Below are 17791 nucleotides of genomic sequence, written 5' to 3' on the forward strand. Positions count from 1 at the left end.
TCTGCCTTTCATTTAAACCGCGATAGATGAGTACAGATCAATGAGGGAGATATTTCAGGGCGAGGTTACACGTTAAAAGACATTGCAAAGAAAAATAAATGTCAAGAAATGATTATATATATATATATATATATATATATATATATATATATATATATATATATATATATATATATATATATATATATATATATATATATATATATTATAAGACTGTCCTCTTTCCAAACAGGACAAGTGGAGGATATCTTAATTGGTTCCAATGCTTTTTCAGTTGTGTGGCTTCTCTCTCCATCAAACTACAGATGGTCCAAGGCCGACCCAGAAAGAAATAATTACTCTGCGAGCATTCATCCTTCTCTTCCTCAAGCAACTCATCCTGAAGGTATATTGCACCTGTCTTCATGCCTCGCGGCCCCTCACATGGCTTGATTTGAGAGGCAGGAAGGAAATACAGAGATTGTCAACCCTCCCTGAGTTCTGCTTTAAAGCATTCCACCATTCTGCTCCTCAGTAAATTTAGGGATATTTATGAGTATTTTTTTTGAGAAAAAAAAAAAAGAACGTGGAAGTAAACCAGCTGTCTGAGGCAAGTAAGTTATCAATTAAAGATACGAAATGTGTTGCTTATTCCTTTTATTATTTTATTTCTCTGTCATTTCTAGAACCTTCTGTTTAATTCTATCAGATAAGAAATATCGTGATACTCTTTGTAGTGAACTGTTTGCCTTATACATCATTTAATCTTTCCTTCTGTTTTCTATTTTCAGGACCGAGGTGTGAAGGAAGACGAGCTGCAGAGCATCCTGAACTATTTGTTAACGATGCATGAGGTACTTGAGTCCATACCTGCTGAATTCATTCAGCAAGTTAGTGTGCCACTTTACTGCACGGAGCAACAAGGTCACATTCCATCTTCAGAAATGCTAAGTTTATTTTTTCTTTTCAAGTATTTAAGCTAGCCAGCTGAATACATCATGCCTATGTGTATTCTACTATGACAGGTGATACAGTTGCCAAAGATGTACTGCACATTATGTCTGCACATTATGTCTTTGCCACAGTTGCAGTAAGAAAAACAAAAACATTATTCTCTTTCTTTACATGCTCCTTTTTCAATGTTTCTCTCCTGTTCTGTCTGCAGGATGAGAATCTGCATGATGTGCTGCAGTTGGTAGTTGCCCTCATGTCTGAACATCCAGCATCGATGATTCCTGCTTTTGACCAGAGGAATGGAATACGGTAATCCCCTCTGGGAACGGCACAGAGGAAGATGTGATTCCATAAAATACAACTAAGACACTACACACTTGGACTGTTACCTGGTGCCGACATGAAGCATGAATAATACACAAGTTCATTGAGGAAAGAAAAAAAACCTATGCATGGAGAAGTAACAACATTAACATATTGATTTCACAATATGACACGGATGATCCAAGCAGCCGCATGTGATCCCATCAAATATAGATGCACACACTGTAGCACTACTTGTGAGTTCTGAGGGATTCATTGTGGATGGGCTGCTCCTTTCATTTCCTACATTAATTTAATGTTAATGTAAATTCCCTCTGAAGGAAAGTGGTTGTCAGCTAAGCAGTGGAGGGCCTTTTCATCAACTGGTCTATATTTTATTCTGTCAAGACTGTGTGCTGTTGCCAGCGTTCGCTGCTTGTGTCTATTCCAGGGTAATCTACAAGCTCATGGCCTCTAAGAGTGAAAGCATTCGAGTACAATCCCTCAAAGTTCTTGGATACTTCCTCAAGCATTTGGGCCATAAGTAAGTAACCTTTTTCAAAAGTTGTGTAGTCAATTGCAATTACACACTTTATAATTAATCGTCCAAATGTTAACAATTTTTTTTAGGAATAGGTGTCAAGTATTAATCATGTTTTTAAGAATAGCTGTCAGTGACATGTTATCTACTCTTATGATGTGTAAAAAAATGAAGATAGAATATTAACTTCATCACTAGTTTTGAAGATTTTGATGTGCATCTTTGTCAAACAAACCCTGGAACCATCACTTCACATAAGAGAATGTTGGAAGAGGTCTAAGTCGGTGTCCCAGAGAGAGAAATATATAAAATCCATGGATGTGTAAGCATAACTTGTGTTTGCTGCACGTTGGGGGAGGGGAGACGGTGTCCACGGATGGAAAGCTTGTGATTAGAAATGTGGGCTGCAGGGATGGACGGAGAAGACGTGTGCGCACAATGGTAGGACACCAGGTGTTCCTGATGCCTGCTGATGGAAAGAGGGCAGACATTGGCCCGTACAACCTCCCCCTCCCCTCCCACACACACACACACACACACACACACGCATTGGTGAGAAGGCCTATATCCTCCTCAAGGGGCATTGCTTCATGAAAGTCTGCCTTCATTTCTCACTTTAATAGCTTTTATACAGTTGAAGCCATCACACTCACTTTGAGCTCTAGTGAAACAAGAAATAAACATTTTTTGTGTTTTTTTTAAATTTAATTTGTCATTGATGTTTGATAATGTTTTTGTCTGTGGTTGGATGAATCAGACGTGGGCCGGGTATGATTTGTAGATTTATAAGGGTTTATTCTTTTTTTGGGACCATGCTTGAAAAAACAGAATAAGCACAATGGAAATATTACATAATAATCATCAACTTAAAGATAAAACATAATAAATAATACAACCAGACACATCCTCCCATTGTACCCGTTTCATTGAGCAGAATTGTAAGTTCCACCTCAACTTGCTTTGCATTGTGCCCTTTTCTCCCCAATTTCCATATTTATACAGTTGAGAGAAAATGGAACATGTCTCCTAAGAGGCCAATTTACCAGCCTCTGCAATAAAAAATAGAAACCATTGGCAACGAATCAGGAAAGTCCCAACTTGGCTTGAGGCCGTGGCAGCAGCTTCAGCATTGTGACAGCCGCCCCTATGCTGTTTGCAGGGGTAGTTTGTTGCTGTTTAACCCATTAACCTGTGATATGCATCTGTTGCATCATAGAGCCCTGCTTAGTGACAGGCCAACTTCGTTACCCTACAAACCTCCAACGGAATTTCCACAATCTTTGACAGAAGGCAATTTCTGACACTTGTCTCAGGAGCCGAGCTCCCCGTGGGTGAGAACAGGGAAGCAAGCTGTCGGCACTAGTTGATCCTTTCAGTGGCTTAGGGAGCTCTAAACCAGTCACTTTGCCATTATGTGCGTGTTTTGTATTGTTTGTGTTTGTTTATCCCCAGGAGAAAGGTGGAGATCATGCACACACACAGCCTCTTTACTCTCCTGGGAGAGAGGCTCATGGTGCACACGAACACTGTGACTGTTACGACCTACAACACTCTGTACGAGGTGACGCAACCTTTTTGTACTCTCAAATGTCCCAACGTTACTGCACGATTGTTCTCTGTGCTGAATGTCTTCTCACCACTCCCTGCACCAGATTCTGACGGAGCAGGTGTGCACACAGGTAGTTCACAAACCGCATCCCGAGCCCGACTCCACTGTCAAGATTCAAAACCCAAGTATGTCTCTTATGTGACACTTTGAGTTTTATTCTTTCTAAAGTACTTGGGAGAAGAAGCAAAAAAGTATATATATATTGTATTATATACAATACTATACTCATACTATATGTTTGCTTGCATGTGATTCCTAGTGATTCTCAAGGTGATTGCCAGCTTGTTGAAGAACTCCGCCCCCAGCAACGAGCTGATGGAAGTTCGGCGGCTCTTCCTTTCAGATATGATCAAACTGTTCGGAAACAGCCGCGAGAACAGACGGTGAGCAGGACTTATACCACGTAACCTTTTTTACTGACGCACTCCATCATCTTGCTGATTACTGTATCAAAGAGAAGAATGGCACCCCGTTCCCCCTATTTGTGCCATGTTTAGGAGGATAGAGTAGCTACAGGGACGTTGGTGCTAAATCATCCTTAGACGTACACATGTCCTCCAGCAGATGTTTCCGTGACAGTTTTTGACAGCTGCTCATTGCTGCTTATTCAATTTTTCACTACCTGCACACACGCTCACACTCGCTTGAAAACATATTGCAATTCATTTAAATCAACAGCATAATTAGCCAAAAACGAATAGGCAGAAAGAGCTTCTTGTAAAACCGTTAAATAAAAAAAGTCGTAATTGGTTTTCCCTTTCTTCCCCTCTTTTTTTGCAGTATGTATACTATATGTTGTTGCTCCAACTTAAACAAACAAATGAAAATATGAATGGCCAAACTTCAAAACAATCTCTTATTATGTTGATATCAAAAGGCCAAAAGCACCAGAAGGATGCTGAGCAAAAGCAGATAGAGTAGTAGGTCTAAATGCTGCGTGATACATCCACACTACATGTTTTTCTTTTTATAGATAATGCAAGTTTCTATAATCTGGTTTACATATATCTGAATGTGTGAGGATGTACATATTGCAGGTGTCTGCTTCAGTGCTCCGTGTGGCAGGACTGGATGTTTTCTCTTGGCTACATCAACCCTAAAAACTCTGAGGAGCAGAAGATCACTGAGATGGTGTATAACATCTTTCGTATTCTACTCTACCATGCCATCAAGTATGAGTGGGGAGGATGGCGCGTGTGGGTGGATACACTCTCTATAGCTCACTCTAAGGTGAGCCCTGTCCTGTATAACAACATGGAAACACTGACCTCTGCTGTTGACCTTTTAATTTAAGTTGCCTCATCTTAACTGTGCTTATTCTAAAAGGATCCAAACAGTCATTTCTATCCTAAATGTATATCATGTTCCTCTTTTTATAGGTGACATATGAAGCACATAAAGAGTACTTGGCTAAAATGTATGAAGAGTACCAGCGCCAGGAAGAGGAGAATATTAAGAAAGGAAAGCAGGGTTTGGTCAGCACTATCTCCGGTCTATCTGCTCAGACGTCTGGCCTCATTGGCCAAAGTGAAATCCGAGAGACGGACGAAAACTCGCAGACACCTGAGAGTAAAAAGGACTTCGAGAGTGCCGACTCACGCAATCTTTTGGCTGAAGGAAAGGGGCCCGAAGAAGCTCTCAGAGGAACGGTGGAGGCTGTCAGGGTCGAAGTTCAAGACCTCCTGGTGGACATCAAGGCTGAAAAGGTGGAAGCTACTGAGGTCAAGCTAGACGATCTAGACTTGTCCTCTGAAAATCTGGGAGTATCTAAGAATGGAGCCCTGGTGGAGGTGGATTCTCTGTTGAATAATGTTTATTGTGCTGCCGTGGAAAAGCTCAACAGTAATGTCAACAGTGTGCTTTTGTCAAAGTGCAGCATGGATGAGGAGAATGCACCCCCTCTAATTACTCTAGATGATTACAAGGACAGCATCCCCAACAGCAACCATTTCCTGTGTGGCAAGGCGGCCGGCAGCATGGAAGACAAGTCACTGTCTGATCTTGGTACAGCTGAGCCTCTGCTACTGCACAGGCCAGAGCCTCCAGTCCACACCAGTGCCAGTGATGAACTGGGCCTTCTTGCACGCATGACGGGCGGCTCCGAACTTGGCTCCTTGCACAGTATTTTGGAGCAGGATGAGTATGAACTACAGGCCGCCTTGGCGGGCATCAGCTCCGTGGCTGTTGCCAAATCTGAGTCCTCGTCCACGAGGCCAGAGGTCACAGAGGGTACCGCCTCAGCCGCATACAAAGGGCATCCCACATCTTTTGAGATCAGCAGCACAGCAGATGCAACAACCGGCGCTTCCGACACCGAGAGATTAGAGGACGGCAAAGACAAGGAGGTGAACAAGATCCAGACGACTGCCACCACGCAGGTTGGTCCGAAGCTGAATGACTGTTTACTTTGTGTACGTGAATTGACTTTCACATGAGCGAATGATACTAGAGGTTCACTGGCTTCACCAGGTTTAGAATAACAAGAACAGGGTTGTCAAAGGGGGATGTAACAGGGAGGATCAATGAGTACTGAAACAGGGAAACGCCAAAGTGAAGACTGAGTGGGGAGACCATTTGCCATTGTCAGGATGTGTTGGCCTGTCGTGAACAGTTCTGTGTTAACAGACCCAAAAGGAGACAGGATGGCCTGGGGGACATCAGCCAACATCCCCATGAGACTCGGGGAAAGTGGGCTGTTGGAATAGTCTTCTGAGCCAACCAATGGGCAGAAATAGACAAAGCATTATTCTGCAGACGTCGCCCGGGATTTGTTCCTGGTTCCGCTTCTCTCTCGTATGAGCTGTGCGCTTTCTCAGAGGCCAGGTGCTTTGCTTAGACTGGGTCACTGATAGAGGCTCGCTGGGAGTCATGCCTTATTTTTAAACTTGTCTAATTGCTCATGTCCCTTTTCTCACCGGTGTTTTTTTTTTTTTTGAGGCACCTTGCTGACTCATTAGACTTTGGAGTTGTATTAGGCCTGTTTTATCTTTCCTCACCCACAGGCAGGAAGATGTTATCTGAAGAAGCGCTTTAATCTTGCATGATTTAAAGGGAATAGCACCGCAGTAGCATTAAATCTCCTTAAGGGTACGATCTTTGACATAACAATTAGAATTAGAATTAGAAAATGTTGATGTTTACTCTATTTGACTGATTTATTGGTCTCCCATCAGAGTGTCCATGGCCACCTAACTACTCAAATGGAGAGGGACATGCAGCTGGACTTGGGCTTCGGGGGGACACCGATGACGGAGGAACAGCGGCGGCAGTTCAGTCCCGGCCCGCGCACCACCATGTTCCGCATCCCTGAGTTCAAATGGTCAGCCATGCACCAGAGACTGCTCACTGACCTGCTGTTTGCACTGGAGAGCGACGTCCTCGTCTGGAGGAGGTGAGGTTTTTATGTGTATCTACGTGGACAGAGAGATAGAATTTGTGAAAAATGCTTTTACCCATACTAGTGTTTGTTTTGCCCTCCCTCCCCTACAGCCACTCCACCAAATCTGTCATGGATTTTGTTAATAGTAATGAAAACATCATTTTTGTGCACAACACGATCCACCTGATCTCACAAATGGTAGACAACATCATCATCGCCTGTGGAGGGATCTTGCCCCTTCTCTCAGCGGCCACCTCTCCCACCGTAAGTGCCGCTCACTGTCTTTGCTGTGGGGTGATACTGCCATCTAGTGGTAGTTTGTTATAACTATTTGATCTATGGCTCTCCGTGGTGTACAGGATACAGGACAGCATGTTTGGGTGAAAAATAACACTTATGTGTGTACATCTTTTTGCTCAGCGTCAAACTGCTACAATTAATGCTAGAGACATTACTTTGGAATAGTTTTGAAATAACTGACACACAGAGAAGTTTTCTTTCATTGATTCACTTTAATTATCAGATTTAATTAGCTCTTGAACTGAAATGGATTTTGATCATCTTATTTAGGTTTTTTTTATCCATGCAATCCCTAGCTTCATGGTTATTTATTCTATTTTAATTTCTCCTTCTCTATTAATTACTGTATTCACAACCCTTTAGTGCTTAACACTCGTTAAATAGATCTAAAAATGCGCTATCCCTGTGGACTGCTGCAGATTTCACACTTTAATCGTTGACTTTGAAAATCTTTACATGTTTCAACACAAAGGTAATGAGCTCTAATAAAGGGGTTTGCATTGACTCAATCTCTAAAAAAATGTTTGATCAAATATAACCCTGGGTGGAGTAACATGGTCAGCTGATCTTAAATTAAACTCTTGAATATTATCTCCTCCTCCTTATAGACACTGCACAGCCTCATGTAATACTAAAGGCCCTTGTTGCTGCCGTCTTTCTGACCTGCCACCGAGTGTCTCTGTCCTTAATTCAACTGCACCCACCACAGTGGTTATCAAGAATATTCAATATTCAAATGAACATTTCTGAAATTCTTTAATTGCAGCCAAAGGTGAGAATGAGGTACAGCCGATATTGTACATTTGCACTGTGTGACTGCTGTCTTCTTCCTTGTTGCTTGTGCAAGACGGAGGTGGAGAACATCGAGGCCACGCAGGGCATGTCCTCGGAGACCGCCATCACTTTCCTGTCCCGTCTCATGGTCATGGTGGACGTGTTGGTGTTCTCAAGCTCCCTCAACTTCAGTGAGATTGAGGCCGAGAAGAACATGTCGTCCGGTGGCTTGATGCGACAGTGCCTCAGGCTCGGTAAGATCCTGCTTGTGGGTTTTCTGTCGTAGATCTGAACATGAGTCACTGCAGTACGCAGACGGTAAAACAATTTAAATTTCTTTGTGGCGAGTGCCTTTTTTTTAACCAGTGGAAAAGTTGATGAGCTGGAAAGTACCGTGATTGTATTCTCTTCACATGTTACTAATTCTCCTAATCTCCAGAGATCCTGATTGATCGTTGAAAACTAATCAAAGTAATTTGCTGAATTTATGCTAAACTGAGGAATGTGCAGCGTTTTGCTGCAGTTTCCACGAGTCACAAATGGAAATTGGAATTTATAACATGCAGCGAGATTAATTTGCAGTGCAACTGGGTAATCTTTGCAAATAGTAGCCTTTTGTGTCCGTCATAAAACTCACAAGGTCTTCTCTGCCCTTGTGGTTGTTTAAATGTGTCTGTGTACCAAATATAGATTTGATGTATTACATTTAAATACAAGTCCAGAATGAGTCAATTCAGTTGTATTGAATCGACTTTGAATGTAAAATAGAGTTTCTGTAGCAGAATTATTTCATACATGAATCATATCATAGAATGTTTGTGTATGTGTGTGTCTCTAATTGTCTCGGGGCGCCTGAGAGTGTTTCTGTTTATTTGTCTGTATCTGTTTGTATCCGTCTGTTGGTTGTTGTGCGCGTGAGTCTGTGTTTGCTGCCTTGTTGATTCACAGTTGTGTTCTGTGGGAAAGGAAATAGCCGTCAGACTCGATCGTCCTTCTTGAAAAAAACATGCATGTTATCATCACTGGGTTCAGTGTGAAATCGGTCTGGCTGCGGAGTTCACTCCCGGCCTCGGCCCCATCAGCCTGGAACAAATAGTCATCAGAGATAACTGATTCCATTTAACGGGGGCCTGTTATCAACATTTAATTTCCATTTAACGCTGAAGTAAGACCCTATTTGTATGCTGTGTGTGTCTTTTGTGTGCGCGCGCCCAGTGTGTTGTGTGGCTGTTAGGAACTGTCTTGAGTGCAGGCAGAGACATAAAGAGAGAGGGAATGAATCTTCCGTTCCCAACAACAACGAGACTCAGGAATTCCCGCAAAATACTGTGACTTCCAATAAGGTAGGATGTGTGGCCCCAGAACATGTTGTTCATACAATGCGTGTGTGTGCAAAATCATCAAAACAGGATATTTCATGTTTGAGACAGTGGACACACATAGCCTACAGGTCATGTGGCAAGTCTACGCAAAGGTTTTCTTTTCCAGAACCGACATACATACTGGGATAAACAGGGAGGCTCTGCGCACGCACAATGATCTCATTGTACTGTAAGGACCGTCGTGTTCTTTATCCGGAGACGTACCAAAGGGTGTCTCGTGATGATCAGGTGCACAACTTATTGTACTAACGATACAGGAATTGGGAACATTTATTGCCAAAACATGTTAGACATACAATGGATTTGACAAGGTGGTTGGTGCATAACATTGGACAGTACGACAATGACATGTCGTCTTGCTTTGTCTAAACCCGCCTTCTGATCGTGACGTCACATTATTGCAGCTTTTGGAACAGCATTTTACCGTAAGCACAACCCCATGCTTTATAATTTGACCTGTACACACGCTAAATCTGCTCTTCTATCACTGAGCATCAGGTGCAAAAGAAAATATTGCAATACCATGTTTTTTGAGTCTTGATTGATCCTCATAAACACTGTATTGATTCAGAACGGATAACATGCACAAGTTCACGACCGACTGATTCTTTTTATGTTGTGTTTAACCCCCCGACTGCTAGATGGCAGTGTTGCAATCTATCATCTACTGCAGTTCTATGCATGGCGTATTCTTCATACAATGACAGTTTTCCCCGAAAATGATAACCACCAATCCCAATATTAGATCATTTTATAGTGTACCAAATCATGTAAAAAAAGTGATGGCAAAAATAAGTAGCATGCCATTTTCTGTTATCTCTTTGCTTTAAAGACTGTTTCTAGTAACCTGTTTTCCATCAAGGACCCTGATCGCCTTTTGCAAGACGTGGACATCAATCGACTGCGCGCTGTGGTGTTTCGTGATGTGGTGAGTTGCAGGGCGTATAAATGCACATTTCTAAAGCGGAGCGTATAAATGTGTGCAGGTGGAGAAGGTGATAACCAATTTTCCTTCTAACCAGTACGCGATGTAATACCTTTCAATCACTCGGTTCAACACTGAAGGGGCTCTTGTCAATATAGCTGCTGTCTGTGGAACATATATGTATGTATGTATGTATATATATATATATATATATATATATATATATATATATATATATATATATATATATATATATATATATATATATATTGAGGTTTATATCAGAGAGCAATGCTAGTTCTGTTAATGTTTATATGCTCTGTGGGAAGCATTTGCTGTGAGTGAACGTTAGACGGCAGCAGTGACAAAATGGTATTACGGTTCCTCCCCACAGGACGACAGTAAGCAAGCCCAGTTCCTGGCGTTGGCTGTGGTGTACTTCATCTCCGTCCTCATGGTCTCCAAGTACCGCGACATCCTGGAGCCACAACGCGAAACCGCCAGGATTAGCCACTCGGGCCGAAGCATGCGTCGGGAGGTCAACTCACCAACCAGCATAGGTGTTGACAGCTGTGCCCTACCTTTCTTACATCCATTGTTCCTGCCCTCTAATCTTCGCTTGTGGTGACTGTTTCTGATGGGAATTAATAATTGGTGTCCTTGATCCTTTTCTGATGCACTGCTGCCAGCTTGAGCTGGAAGCTCATTCGGTAAAATATCCGGGATACCCTCCCTGGACTCCAGCGGCTCACCTATGATTTATTCATGAGCTCTGCTAATTGCATCGCGCAGAATTAAATGTGAAAGCAAATGGAGAGACTGGTGCTGGTGATGAAAGTTATGAACTTGATTAGACATCATCGTTCTCTCAGAAATCAAAGGTAGTACTTTCCCAAAGTCATAAATCATACATTAAGTCACATGAAAGGAAAATCAGTAGTTGCCTACAAAGGTTTTAAACGCGTCGTCCGCTGCAGCGGCAACTCGCTATTATGAGACGCATGAGTGAGCATATTTTATCGACTTCCATTCAGAGAAAGGGCCGAAGTGCATAAAAGGAAGAAGAGGAGGAGGAGAGAGGCCAAAGGAAGCATGATGGTGGAATTTGAAGGGCTTGGAAGACAAAGAAAGGGAAGATGAGCTGGGAGAAGTTGAGAGATGGGAAAGAAGCGGCGTGCGGCCCAACTACTGTGGGTTTTTGGGGCAGTGGAGCCAAAGCTCGCTATTTTCAGCCCCATCTGTCAGTGCCCATTAGGCAAGCAATCCACCAGAGGAGAATGGGATCATAGAGGTTGCTGGGAGGAGAGAGGCACACTGCCGCCTTCATAAATTTCACCAGAAAATGGGGGAATTTTCCAGACAGCATGTGGCAGGCGATTGTCTGATGGACCAGGAAGCGCGATGCCTTGCTGGCTAAATCAGGCCCTGCTGACCTCGTTAAGGGGGCATGTGATGAATATTAATATCTCTGGCTTTGCAACCACCGTAGGTGACTATAATGGTGTTTTAGGTAAAACCCAAATTAAAGCAGAAAGGCACCTTTGCAGGTTTCTGCAAGATAAAAAAGCAAACGGCTGTTTGCCATATAGAAAATGCGGTTTCAATAGATGAACAGAGAGAATGCGGCAGATTTGAAATAAAAGTTTACACCGGGCATATGAAGTTTATAGAAAGATAGAGTATTCTGAATATCGTGTCTCATGATAACAGAGCAGCTCTCCGACGCCACTGTTCCTCTGTTTTAAAGCAGTCAGCCTCCCGAGCCTCTAAGCAGGAAGGAGCTGAAGAAAAGGATTCATGTATGTTTATTACCATGGAAGTAGTATATCAAGAGATGATCTCACCAGAGGATCAATGCTTCTGGAGAAAGATCTGGCACATGAATGTTTCTATATATAATTTACTCTTGGGTGAACATTTAAATCTAGCTGTGGAATAAAGCTTAAGTCAATGCTGTTTAACTTTTCGGGTTTTATTTGGCTGATTCTTGTCTATCTCTCACTCCCTGTTTTTCCATGTGTGTATGTCCTATAGAAACACCCCTTGAATTTGCCAGGACTAAGCACAATCCGGTGCCATTAGACCGGCACATTCCACACACAGACTCTGGTATTGGAGAGGAGCAGCTAACCAGCGTCCTCAACGGGTCAGATGTGGACCACACGGCAGGACTGCTCATATCCACGCTGTCCTCAGAGGTGAAGAAGTCCCTGGACGGTCTGCCTGAATCACCCGGCGTGGAGGTGCTGAAACCACCACCACCACCACCCTCCTCCTCCATCAACAGCATTAGCCAGCCAAACAAGGGCATCAATGTGAAGGAGATACTGAAGAGTCTGGTGGCGGGTCCAGTGGAGTGCTTGGAGGCTGGGCTGGAGGCGATGTCCTACCCAGACCCTGCTGCCAACACCCAGGCCCAGAACAGGCTTCCCATGCAGTTTCACTCCTTTGACAGGTGAGCAAGTGTCATTGTGGGCTCAGGAAATCACTGCTGTTGCTTTATGTTTAGCAGAGACTCTGCAGGGCCCATTTACTGCTAATCCGATGTGCTTTCTAAATTTCTTTGAGGCTCCAAATACATATTTGTAATTATTTTCTTGAACAGCTGACGGCTTAAATGAGTCAATCTTCTACTAGGAAGCAAATAAATCTACCAAATACAGACAGACTAGTATTGCATATCTAAGGGGCCATACGACCTTTGCCAATTGTAATAAATCTGATGAAAATGATCAAATTAAATTATTATATCTTTTGATTTTTGTACGTATTTTTTTTACCTATTGGATTCTAGTGACTTATTTACGGTATTGACATCAATTAAAACACTTCCTTCCTTTCAAAGATTACTAGTTATGTCTTATTTTAATCACGTCCACATAATAATTGCTTGACAAATTATGGGTTCTTTAGGACTATTATATGTAACCTGATGTTTACCTAAATCTAATCTATACAGCTGGATAGTAAAACCTCCAGTATATGATTTGTGGTTAAAGCAATAACTTGCTCCAAAACGCTGTTTACTCCCTTAACTGAACAATTGTTTTACTTAAAAAGTTTGGTTTTACTAAATGGTCTAAAACAATATAACAATTCCTTATTTGAAACGATTGACTGTATCATTCTGAGATTTAACTTAAAACAAACATTTCATGCCATGAAATAGGTTTGTGTATGCAGGTGTATGTAAGTGCTATCACTCAAATGCTGATGCTAATCCTCTGAGTTTGTTTTAGTAATCCAAGTTACCACTAATGGTTTCTAAGTAGCATGGAGCACATTATTCATTTCAGCCCACTTGCATTATCCTCATGCCTCATGGTAAGGCATTCCTGTGTTTGAAAAGGTCTCTGAAGCAGTGAGGCACTGCCGTGGTCTGTTTACGTTTCTGGATTAGATAAAACCACACGGTAATCTGCATGGATTAGCAAGTTTACAAACCTGCTCCTGCAGGGATGTCGAGCTTTGAGCATCTGATCCCTGTATCCTACATGGTTGAAAAACCATAATTTGAGTCTGTTTTATCACAACCCAAAAACCCGCCCTTTTCCTCCGGACACAACATTTGGTCGGGTTTTTGCGTCTGTCCGTGTAATCACTGCCGGGCTCCGGAGAGAGGGAGGGAACAATGGGGCCGCCCTTATTTTGAATGCATGCTTGTGCTGCTGAGCCGGGCGGAGGTGAGCCTGATGAATAGGGGAGAAGATGGAGGAGTGCGTTGGAGAGAGGACAGCTGAGACGCTGGGGGTCTCCAGGGCGTTGATGACAGATTAAACAGAAGCGGCCTCGCGCCACAACGTGGCCGGGCGCTGTCGTCCTCACCGCTCACACCCGTAATGGGAACTGGCAGCCTGAAATGAGTCGCCACAGCAAAGTGTATTATTTTTGAAGTGCTTTCACACAAACCCTCCTGACCACATATACAACTTTGTCTCATGCTTCCCATGACACCCCCCCCCCCCCCTCCTCTTGCTTCTATTTGCTGTGTCTACTCCTTTGCCACCTGCCAGCGAAATGAGCTGCCAGACATGGACAGGCCTTTCATTTGTGTGTCAGGGCGACAATAGATCGGGAGTGACAACATCAAAAAGGGAAAATAGAGGTAGGGGGGGAGTTAAAGTGGAGTGCACAGGAGCAGTCGTTGGAGAGGCCCCTCCAGTAGAGACTTCCGTAGAGGTTTGATTTTCTCACCATCCAAATGTCTATTTTAATCGATGAGAATACAGTGCAGAATAATACTTGGTTTGCTGAACTTTCCCCCATTCCTTTACCAGAAGTCTCCAAATTAGTTCCAATATTTGCCCTTACGTATTAGTTTTTTTTCCACATTTTCAATAATTGTTTTAATTGAATTGGCAGTGGGATGAAGTGGGAACATTTTATCTTTGTGTATTCCTGAACAAAGCACTATTAGATTAGATTCCATTTATTGGATTTATAGAGGCAACATTTCTTTGGTTATATTTTACACATCATCCATCTCCCACAACCGCCGATCTCATTAATATTAATTGCAAGATGAATCCGTTCTTCATTTTCTGCAACTCAATTAAGACAATGCTATTAATAATATATATGCGTTGGATAATCTATACATGATTCATGAGTACTAATTAAATATTCATTAGCATAGGTCCATGTTTTATCGAAGTCTTGTAGATCAAATGTAACGTCCCGGTTGTGCCAAAGAACAGAAAGCCTCTGCTGGAGGCACCAGGGATGCATTTGGAATGCAAGAATAATTTCACGCCAACTTCTGGCAATCATAACAACAGGCTCCTGATGTGTTTATGTGTTGATGAGATTCCACAGCGGAGACCAGCTCATCGATCTACTAAATAAATTATTCCTGTCATCAGAATTCTTCAAAGCGCAGCTGTATCTCTGCAGACACCATTTCCGTTTACTTTTAAGATTTTCTCACACTCTCTTAACCAACAGACTGAATTTTGCAAGGCTAAATAAAATAATTAGTATTTAGGTTTCTATAGGTGTGTTAACCTGTTAGGTGGTTGTCATGTGATACAACAGCAGGTCACTAAATGTGTAATACAATCTACTTTTTACGTATATATTTTATTTGTAACACCATAGCTTTGATCACTTTGAGAAAGGACTTGAACATTGAGAAAAGATTGTGAGATGGACTACACGAAAGTTTGATTTGTTCCCCAGGGAGTCCAGCGTGTTGCTCGATCTTTGAGGCGACCTGTGGATATGCAGTGTAATTGTCTTTGTTGTTTTGTTGAGGAAGGACTTCTGGGGACTTTCTTCAGATGACAGCAGGCTTTGCTCGTGACAGAGCAGAGGCCTGGCCTGTGTCAGCCGGAGTAACTGCCACAGATTGAACAAGACATTATCTGGCACCCTCACAAACCCGAAGGCCAACTGCAGACCTGATAAGGATAAGCGCTCCTTCTCCTTCCTGTCAGTGAGCTTTTGCAGGGCCAAGATCTCTGCAACATCTGTAATCCTCGGCCAATCAGGTTACATGTGAGCAGAGGTCTGGTGGGTTAGTGGTGTGTCTGTGTTTCCTGCGCTGTTACATGAGGTCACAAGTGCTACTTTCATCTTAAGGCTCCAAAGGCTTTTCTCATGTTTCATTCGTGAGCTTGACCCCTTTCTCTTATAGGAACCATGTGATGTGTTCTAAAGAGAGAGAGCATTCACTGCTCATTGACGATAAATTGCAATATCAATTGTGACATGACTTGTTACCTGTTCCTTTATCAAGGTTTATTCTTTTGGCTTTTCAATTTCTTTGTGCAAGAGAGGTCTTGCACATCTTCCATCCAAGGGTCTGTTTCTTGAGAAAAACAAATCCGCTATCTTCCACTTACCAAATGTCATAATCCACAAATGTTATATTTGTTGAAAACCAGATGCTGCTCAGTATATTTGTGTGGAGCAGGTGTCAATGTAGAAAGGCCCCGAATCTTATTCTCAATGAGCTGAAGGACTGTCTGTTCACACAGGCGATAGCTATGCTAATATGTTTCAGTTATAAGGGCCGAGTTGCTCCTGGAGAGCTTCTAATTAGGGGTATGCTAAATCAGCTCGTCTGAGCTCAGCACAGGGAAGCAGAGGTTGAGCAGATGTAAGAGGAAAGGTAGTAGCTGGATGGCTGGCCTGTTGCCCTCTGGTTTATTTACTTCAGCCTCTTGCGTGCATGTGTGCGTCCGTGCTTGCGTTGCACGCGTTATGCAGACGGATGGAGTTATAGGTCAGGATGTTTACCTTTCCCCATGTCCTGACTAACGTCTGTCTGGGCATGCTCACGCTGGCAGGGCCTGAAAGCGCCGAAAGACTGAAATAACTATTCTGTTTCACTTCTGAATATGAATGACATATAGTAAAGTAAAAAGTTGAGTTGAAAGTCAAAGAAAATTTTCTGTCTCAAGACTGTTCCAGATGCTGGAGTTCCTGAAAGTCCATTTTAGTATGGCATTTGTTATAAAGCAAACGTTTGTATGGGTGCCTAATTAGATTTTAACTCATGGAACCAGGCTACCGATTATTGGGCTCAACTACCTACTTTTATATATAAAAAGCACCAATATTCTGCTGTTACTACCTGCGGTCGCTGCAGCTCTCTGGAACTGTTTAGGATTTGGTCTTGCTCAATAGCAGTTTGTTAAGAAAAGAAACTTTAAATGGTTGGGCACAAACCCACAGTTTTTTCCTCCTTCTATGTGCCACTAAACTGCTCATTTTGAGTGCTGTCCAAATATGTCAATTTCTGTTTCTGACTGTTGTGGCTTTAACTTGTGTGTGCACTTGAGAAATGTGTGTGTGTGTGTGTGTTTCCTGTAGGAGTGTGGTGGTGCCTGTGAAGAAAACGTCCCCTGGCAGCCTCACAGTTCACACAGTGGGAAGCAGCAGCAGCTCCTCTGGTCTGACCGCTGGCAGCACCCCCCATATCTTTGCTGCTGTCTCTGCAACCCCCAGAAGCATGATCAACACCACGGGTAGGTCATGCACAAGGTGACTGGAACACCCCTGTGCAGAAATGCATGCATTCAGCGCCAGTACTGCTGTCAGTTTTAATGAATAAATAAAAAATGTTACTCAGTACTGGTCGTTTTCAAGACCTAACCTTGTGCGATGCCAGTCTGCGAATAGAAAGAAAGCCCTTTTTCCTACAGCTGGAGCTTAGTGTTGCCACTAGATGGCCCCGTGTACCTTCCCGTCAGTGTCTGCAGCAGGTCTCGGCACTGCTGCCATAAAAATACTGTTCTCCTTCATTCACAACTATTCCTCCTGATCCTGGACAACCAAACCTAACAACTCCACTGGAGTGTACCTGAATTACATATTAAACTCCAGCCTGTTACGGTAGTGAACTGGTTTGTACGCAGCGCTTTGCTGTGCACAGTGTGTTCCTGTCTTATTGGCCGGAAGCCTTCTCTCCCTCCCCCTGATGTCACGTTGCTTCTTCTGAGTCTCTGCTACATTGAGCCAGTTCCACATCAGGGCTCCTGTAGTCTGGGCCTCTGAAAGGACCTCCCTAACACCAAGAACCATTAGGAGCTCCAACACCTTTTCAATGTGCCCCATTAAAAAACGAAAAACGACCTCTCCTCTCTGACTTGTCTCACATTCCTCGAGAGGGGCTCAAAGTGTGCTTTTAGCTAAAGCCACA

The 17791-nt window shown here is 43.0% G+C and overlaps 1 protein-coding gene across 1 annotated transcript in view; it reads left to right on the forward strand.

Moving 5' to 3' along the window:
- Window positions 1-17791, forward strand: part of nbeab (neurobeachin b) — a 166413-nt gene that overhangs the window by 61331 nt on the left and 87291 nt on the right. Inside the window, exons 14-30 of the mRNA XM_078098576.1 lie at window positions 306-385; window positions 771-833; window positions 1145-1242; window positions 1688-1780; window positions 3230-3338; window positions 3430-3511; window positions 3646-3769; window positions 4424-4616; window positions 4766-5764; window positions 6560-6777; window positions 6876-7029; window positions 7913-8093; window positions 9055-9182; window positions 10084-10149; window positions 10541-10706; window positions 12181-12601; window positions 16963-17117. Coding sequence (XP_077954702.1) covers window positions 306-385; window positions 771-833; window positions 1145-1242; window positions 1688-1780; window positions 3230-3338; window positions 3430-3511; window positions 3646-3769; window positions 4424-4616; window positions 4766-5764; window positions 6560-6777; window positions 6876-7029; window positions 7913-8093; window positions 9055-9182; window positions 10084-10149; window positions 10541-10706; window positions 12181-12601; window positions 16963-17117 — 3330 coding nt within the window. The remainder of the gene's footprint in view (window positions 1-305; window positions 386-770; window positions 834-1144; window positions 1243-1687; window positions 1781-3229; window positions 3339-3429; window positions 3512-3645; window positions 3770-4423; window positions 4617-4765; window positions 5765-6559; window positions 6778-6875; window positions 7030-7912; window positions 8094-9054; window positions 9183-10083; window positions 10150-10540; window positions 10707-12180; window positions 12602-16962; window positions 17118-17791) is intronic.

The sequence above is a fragment of the Gasterosteus aculeatus genome, chromosome 1, assembly GCF_964276395.1.
Source record: "Gasterosteus aculeatus chromosome 1, fGasAcu3.hap1.1, whole genome shotgun sequence".
Classification (NCBI taxonomy): Eukaryota; Metazoa; Chordata; class Actinopteri; order Perciformes; family Gasterosteidae; genus Gasterosteus; species Gasterosteus aculeatus.